The 8,220-nt window shown below is 35.1% G+C and overlaps 1 protein-coding gene across 1 annotated transcript; it reads left to right on the top strand.

The window, feature by feature from the left end:
- The first annotated feature begins 5,637 nt into the window (after positions 1-5,637).
- LOC141571692 (keratin-associated protein 20-1-like) lies at positions 5,638-6,191 on the top strand. The gene has a single exon (XM_074333374.2). The coding sequence runs from the start codon at positions 5,677-5,679 to the stop codon at positions 5,869-5,871; it is 195 nt and encodes a 64-aa protein (XP_074189475.2). The 5' UTR covers positions 5,638-5,676; the 3' UTR covers positions 5,872-6,191.
- The last annotated feature ends 2,029 nt before the right edge of the window (positions 6,192-8,220 follow it).

The following is an 8,220-nucleotide window of genomic DNA, read 5'->3' as shown; positions in this document are numbered from 1 at the left end:
TATGAAGTGCCTGTTCATGTCTTTTGCTGACTTTTAAATGATTTTCTATCTTTTATTTATTTATTAGATAGACTTCATTATGAATTCTGAATTATCACATATATGTATAATAGTGATCTTCTCATATTTTCTTAACATTTTGACAAACAAGTTCTTAATTGAATATAGTTCACCCCATCATTTTCCCATTTACTATTGGTTATTTTATGTCCTGTTTAAGAAATTGCTGGCTATTTTATGGTCATGTATATCATCTCCTATATGTTCTTCTAGAAACTTTATCAGTTTCTCCATTTATGGTTATACCTATAATCCATTTTGAAATGATTTTTACATGCTGTGATAGAGGTCAAATTCATTTTATTCAAAAGAATAACTAATTAGCCCTTTCCATGTCACCCCAATTCAAGGTCCCCGATATCCTTTTTTCTATAGCTAGAGATCGGTTTTGCCTGCTTTCAAAATTTACAAAAGTAAAATCAGTGCGTAGTCTTTCTTATTTTGCTCAGTTTCATGTTTGTGAGATTCAATCATGTTCAGGTAGAAGTTTTTTTCTCATTTCTGTCTGCTGGATGTTTCATGGTGTGAATATAACACAGTTTACTCAATAACAGACAATTGTCTGTTTTTTAGTGATTATATCATCTGGCAAACATATGTGTGCATGTCTGTGGGTGTACACCTAAGAAGTGAAATTGCTGGGTAGAGGTTATTTTTTCTGTTCTACTAAGCATTTTGTTTTTTTTTACTCAAAGATCATAAAGTTTGATTTTTAAATTCCACATTTAAATATATACCTATCTCCAATGAATTTTTGCTTATGGTGTGAGATATAAGCAACATTTTTGAAATAATATTTTCTAGCATCATTTAGTAAAAAGACCATCATTTTCTTCATTGCATTTAATAGTACTTTTGTTATATATCAGGCGACTGCTGATATTTGCATATTTCTTCACTGATCTCTTTATCCATCTTGTGTCAATAGTACACAGCCTTAATTACTGAACTTTAATAATAAATCTTGGTATCAGGTAGTACAAGTCTTCTAACTTTTCCGTTCTTCAACATTGTCATAGTTATTCTTAACCCTTGCATTTCTATATAACTTATAGAGTCATGTGATCAATTTTTTTCAACAAAAAAAGGCAACAACTTAAAAAATATTCTGGTATTTCAGTAATATTGCATAAAGTTATAGATCAGTTTAGAAATAATTGACATTATAAAATTTGAGTTTCCCTGTCCTTGGACTTGTTATACCCCTCCATTTATTTAGATCTTCTTTAGTCACTCTCATTAATGTTCTGTGTGATTTAGTTTATTAGCCTTTAATATATTTTACTGTATTTATTCCTAGATTTTTGATTTCTTGTCTTATTCTTAATGATTTATTATGTAATTTAAATTTTATTGTTTCTAGTTTACAGGAATCAAGTTATTATTAACCTTGTGTAGAGAACACTTGATAGTTTCACTTATTAATTTTAGTAGTTTATTTATAGATACTTTTCAATTTTGGCATCTTCAAATTATAATAATTTTATTTTTTTATTTGCATAAATATTTTACTTCTTATTCTTGCCTTGTTGATTAGGTTGTGATGTCAGGTCATCATTATAGAGAGGTGGAGTTATCCTATTTTATATACCATCTCAGGAGGAACACTTCAAATATTTCACCATTATGTATGAAGTTTGCTATCAATAGTTTATAGTACATTTTATCAGAACAAGAATTTGCTCTATTGCTGGTTTGCTAAAAAATATTGTAAATTGATGAGCATTGTTGATGAATATTGTTGAGCATTATTAAACGGTTCCCCTTCATCTGCTGAAATACCCAGGTGAGCTTTCTCTTTTATCTTGTTACTTTGTTCAATCACACTAACTTCTTTTCCACTTTCCTTTTTTGTATTAAAATTATGTCAAACTTACACAAAAGTTGCAAAAACAGTACAAAATACTATTTTATTTCCCAAACTTTTTGAGAGTAATTTTCAAACATGATGCCCCATCACACCAGACTGCTCTAAACACGCATTTCCAAAACAAGGACATTCTCATACCACAAAATAACAATCAACACCAAGAAAGCAACACTGAAGATTACTACCATCTAATCTTCAGACCACATCCTAGTTTCACCAACTGTTCCAATAATGTCCTTTATAGTGAAAGGATTCAATTCAGGATCATATTGCATTTAGTTATTGTATCTCATTAGTCTCCTTTAATCTGGAATAGTTCCTTAGCCTTTCCTTAATTATCACAATCTTGACACTTTTGAGGATTACAGACCAGTTATTTTGAAGAATGTTCCTTGATTTCGGTCTGTCCACTTTTTACTCATGTCTAGATTTATGTTTTGCATTTTTGGTAGGAATATTACAGAAATGATGCTGCATTCTTCGCATTACATATTATTAGGTCATAAATGATTTTGGTTTGTCCCATTACTGGAAATATTAACCTTAATTATTTTATTCTGATGGTGGCTTCCAGGTTTATCTACTTTAAAGGTACTTCTTACCATTTTGTGATTAATATATATTTTGTGAGAAGTTATTTTGAGACTATGTAACTGTCCCATTTCTCAGCAAGCTCTCATCCACTGGTTTTAGCATCTATGGATGCTTCTGGCTGAACTGATTACTACTATGGTAGTTGCCAAATAGTCATTTTCCAAAATTTATCATCCTTTCCACATTAATCACTTGGTATTTCACTATAAGAACCTTTTTCCTCCCACTTATTTGTACATTTCTGCATTTATATCTGCAAATACAATGAATTTATATTTTATGCAATGGGTTATAATATAATTAAATACTACCATTATTGCTCAAACTATGGAAGATTAGGCCAAGAGGAAACCCTTCAAGCTAGCATTTGTGACTTTTTGACACATTTTATAAGTTCTCATTATTTTTTAAAAACATCTTTTGGGACCAAAATATGGTTCAATCTAATCTTTTAAATTTTGTGCTCCAATTTTCCAAAATCAATCAATTTTCCAAAGAGCGTTGGTTTCTTTTACTACCCGAAAGTATTTAAAAATTAAGATCTGGTCAATAAATGTGTTCGTTGTTATTGGGGTATGTTATTTCCAGGTCCTCTTAGTAGTCAAGCTAAAGAACATATAAAGCATGTATATACATATATTTTTTTACATGTACATACACATTCATATTTATATTTATTCCATGTCTATCTATATAAATACATTGAAAACCATACATTTGCACTGGTACTTGCAATTCCAATGCAACATAACAATGTTCATTCTAGTTTTCTGTCTACCATAGGATGGCCATGGCAGACACTTTTATGGACTATGTTTCCCCTTTATATATGTACTTATTTGATCACTCTTGCAATATGTAACCAGTTTCCTTTGCTGATGCAACCCCAACCACTTCTATGAAGACACCCAACTCCCCCTGCATGTGCTCCTACAACCCACACCCATCAGTTACTGCAGCCTCTGACCCATATGGATGCCCAACATATTGCTCAGACATGTACAGGCCTGGATGAACACCCTCCTCACCCAGATCAGCATCCAGCAGCCCAAACTGGCCTCCCCCACTGCTCCTCCACCAGGAGATGCCCTCCTAACCCAAATCCACTAGGCTTCCAGTACCTTGTTCTGGATCACTACCGCTTCCATTGCTCCTCTGCTGTACTCACGCTCCTCAATGACTGTGAGGCAATGGGCTGTCCCTACTCCTGTCCTTCTCCATAAGCAACCTCCATGCTACACTTAGGTTCTGTTCTGTCACAACAGGCTTTGTAAATGATTCTCTATCTTGTTCAGGCTCCACAGTGCCTTTCAGATCACTGTTACCTCCACTCCAGCTTGTAAGCTCTTTAGTATTTCTCACTGTAGTTCTACTGACCACTTTTCTCTAGAAAAAGATCTTTATTTTATATTAAATTTTGAATGATGCTTTCACTGGATATAGAATTGCAAACTAGCAGGATTTTTTTCTCAATAAAACTACATGTTGCATTAATTGACACACATGTCCTCCTGAGTGATGCCTTGTACATGTGACTGCCCTGTTAGATGTATCTTTCAAGGTTTGTTTTAGGAAATAAAACCACTTTGCGTGTTATAAGCAGGAAGGGATTTCATGTAGAGAAATAAGTACATATCAAAGGAGGGGCAAGACCAGAAAAGCAATGGCTGAGAAAAGCCTCTCCAATCACTCAAATTCACTATTATCTTTTGGTGAGAAAGTTCTGGGAGCTATAACAAACTGACACTGAAAGTTCCAGGTGCCAGCAGTAGTCAGGGCAATGTTTCTCAGGAGAACATACTTCAGAAACCCCACATTTGCAATGGTCACGTATCTTCTTGCTAATGTCAATGAAATTATATGCCTTCTATCTCTCTTTTACATCCTAGTCTTGCTCAAGAGCCTCTCACCAGCAAAATATATGGGGTCCTTCCAACCAAGATAGGTGGGAAATGTATATGCCTGTCAATGGAACACATAAGAGAGAAAATAAAAGAGGATAGAAGAGTGCACAGTTACCAATGAATATCTGTTGAATAAATGCAAAAATGAAAAAGAGTGCATAGTTGATGATAGAAAATCTAGTACTTTAGGTTTCACTCAAAGGCATCATTGTGTCCCTAATCCTGCTTAGGAAAGAATCCGTAACATATATAAATGAGTTATTACCTCTCTACCAAGCATCACAAACTCACAGAAATGACTGCCAGTCAAGACTAGTATTGGGCCAATGTTTGCAAGTTTTCTTTGCCAAACTTATGCTACTTCTACAGGGGAACAGAATGGGCAAGGGGAATCCCGGATCCAGAGAGAGAAGAGTTCGGAAGATCTCATATCTATACCTTAATAGAAACTGAGTCTTCGTCAGTATCCAAATTTGGAACAGAAGGTTTTGACCAACAGTGTGCCATACAAATTCACAAAGTTGTATACCTACCCAAGAAATTTAATTAATACCTTTAAAGGAAAATTAACAAATAAGTAAATGGCAAATTGGATAGTTCAATGGTAAAATCACCTAGACCAAGGCAAAAAATACTAACAAAATTCAAGGTGAAAGAAGAGGTGGCATTAAAACAACAAAGGAATGCATAAGCAGGCATTCTACTATAATCACTGAAAACTCATATCTAGGCAAAGTGATTGTTTGCACTTTAAAAAAATAAACAGGTAATTTGGCAGCTTTGTGACTTTCATTAATGTCTCCAATTCATGAACCTATGTACAGATATTCATAAATCCTAACCACACATTTCATTGTGAGATGAAAAGTATAATGACAAAAATAATACTCACCAAGGGCATGAGAAAAATGTGTTTCCTATGCAAACTTGTCATAGACCTTAAACTAACAAAAACACAGTAAGTAGGGCATTCCAAACATAACAAAGGTTGCTTGTTATTAGCATCTACTTTGATCGTGGGAATCCTGACACAACAGCAAAGGATTCTTAGATATGAGGATGTCTTTCTGCCTAATGAACCATAGATTCTGAAAGTATGCAAATTAATGTAAAATATGAGGCTGACTCCTGCACGTGGTTTGCTCCACCCACCAAGGATGGTATATAAAAGGCCCGGAACAGATGTTAACATTCACACAGAGGAAACTGCTAACCTGCTCCTTAACTGAACCTTCCACTCCCAACACGATGTGCCATTACAGCAACTACTATGGTGGCCTGGGCTATGGATATGGTGGCCTAGGCTATGGATATGGTGGCCTTGGCTATGGCTATGGCGGCCTGGGCTATGGCTATGGCTATGGCCGTGGCTATGGTGGGTATGGATGTGGCTGCTGCCGCCCATCTTGCTATGGCAGATATTGGTCCTATGGATTCTACTGAGAAACTTCTGGAGCCACTCAACCTGTAGAACTATGCTTCCTGTGCTTCTAATGATCCTTCCAGGGTTCTTCTTATAAGTAATATATTTGTCTTTCCAAACAGTGAAAATTTTATCCTAGACTACTTCAGCTTCAGATTGAATACTACAAATTCAGCATGCTTCAACTGGATTGACCAAAGTCACATGCAATACCCCATGATTCATACAAAACGTTTACATTTGATATTGTGTTCCTTCTGCCTTCATTTTAACTTAACAACTTTGATGTGAAAAAGTTTTTAAGTTTACATTTCAATAAACTTTTTCTTCCTTTGCAAAATGCTTCGCATTTATATTCATTTCTCTCTGTCATTTGGATGTGTAGGTTTGGATGTGTACCTTCCATTTAAGGGCTCACGGGAAAAAAAAAAATCAAACACAGGAATCTTCAGAGATAAACAGCCACACATCTAGAGACAGTGGATAGTAAAATGATAAGGCTGTGTAATATGGGTTTGTTTGTCAGGTAAGAGGGAAAACTCTGCTTAGCCATAGTATAAAATGCAAGGCTCAGATAGCTTTGGCCCCTCATTCGATATTTTTGGTTGTTATAAAGAGTAAAGATGTGTGATTTATATAGATCACTTTGTATGCCAAAAGCTCCTTCAGTTAAAAATAGATTAATGAATACAATTACTTTTTAATACCTGCTAAAATACTAATAATTCACCAGTATACACATATGAAACAGATTCCTTGGAGGATGCTCTGTGCATACTCCTTCATAGCTAAGCTTCACTCAGTCCCACTGTCCGGGTGTTCTTCAGTTTTCCTCACCACCCGGTCTCGCTTCTTCTACCTGACTCCATGCTGAACAACATGGAACACGTGAAATGTAACATTTTACCTTAAAGAAAAGCTTAAATCAGAGTCTTTTAAAACTGCTGCTTTAGACTTTCCACGAGTATAAATGTCTCTCCATTTACACAAAGCACCTCTGTTCTCAATTGAATGGTGAGGATGACGAAAAACAGTCCTGTATTATGTTTGTCCTCTGCTACTGTCCAAAAAATATGCGTGGTAAGCCCAGGGCAAATGTAAAACATAAGGTGACTCCAGAGAATGAAGCAAAATTGTATTTGGAGGATCCCCACTCCTACAATTGAGATGTTTAAAGAGATGCCTCTACAATACCCACATCTGGAACGGCAGCATTTTACAAGATTGTGATACGTAGAAGTATAAGTCAAATAGAGATAGATAGGCAGGTAGGTAGAGAGAGAGAGAGAGAGAGAGAGAGAGAGAGAGAGAGAGAGATAGACAGAGAGACAGATAGATAAAGACAGGTAGATATAATAAAATGTTTACAATTAAGGAATGTGAGTGAAAACAACTTTGAAAGTTTTTTCACTGCGTTATACTTTTCTGTTTGAAATATTTTAACATAAATTATACCAAACATTTAAAAAAAGGCAATGGTGTGATCAACATTTTTTTAAAAAACTGATTACATAAAATGCTTTCATGTAAATCTGAGCCATTCCAGTCATCTACATCTGAGCTGGCTAAATTCTTATCCTCATATATTAAGGTTATAAATGACGTATTGCCTATAAAAACAGCACTATTCTTATACATTCATACTGTTGGCAGTTTCCTGATGCCACTGCACTCCTGTGTGATTACAATTTGTTCCTTCCACATCACATTCTTCTGATTGCTCCTCTATAGTTCAAGGGAAAAGAGGAGAACATCTGCCATGCCTCCTGGTTGCTGATTCAGTGGCTCTGCCTGCCAATATTATGCAAAACTCCTCCAGTAACGAGCCCTGGCCCCCATATGCACACTCCGGCTTCAACAACTTGGAACAAGGCTTTCCTCCTACACTGATTCTTGTATGTGGTTCCAGCTTTTGCTTTGTAGTCATAACAATCTGTTTGTTTCACTCATTCTGATATCCATCATTCGCCACTCACACAAGGAACAATGGGAGAAATGGAATTTCACCCGAGGCGATTCTATTCAGCTAACAGAGACAAGAAGAAATCGGAAATCCAAATAGTCTGATACCTATAAAATAAAATTGAATTGTATTTTAAAACATTCATGAAGAATAAAAAATAAAAAATCCAGGCCGAGGTGGCTTCACTGGTATATTATTTAAGCCACTTAAGAAAAAAAGAAATACCTATTATACAAAATCTCTTCCACAGAACACGAAAAGGGCAACACTAACAATATCAAGACTTAACAAGGACATACAAGAAAAGGGACTATTTTTTGTGAACATAGCTATAAAAACAAAAAACAACATATTAATGATCAAAACCAGAATCTATAAGCTATATTCCAAGATTGTAAAATCCTAG

This window comes from Rhinolophus sinicus, chromosome 17, assembly GCF_057876585.1.
Source record: "Rhinolophus sinicus isolate RSI-liver-muscle chromosome 17, RSI-T2T, whole genome shotgun sequence".
Lineage (NCBI taxonomy): Eukaryota > Metazoa > Chordata > Mammalia > Chiroptera > Rhinolophidae > Rhinolophus > Rhinolophus sinicus.
Note: the sequence above shows the minus strand (reverse complement) of the source record. Positions and strands in the feature narration are given on the sequence as shown.

Bases quoted from the DNA above. Each gene is read 5' to 3' on its own strand.
- LOC141571692 (XM_074333374.2), top strand. From the start codon at position 5,677: ATGTGCCATTACAGCAACTACTATGGTGGCCTGGGCTATGGATATGGT.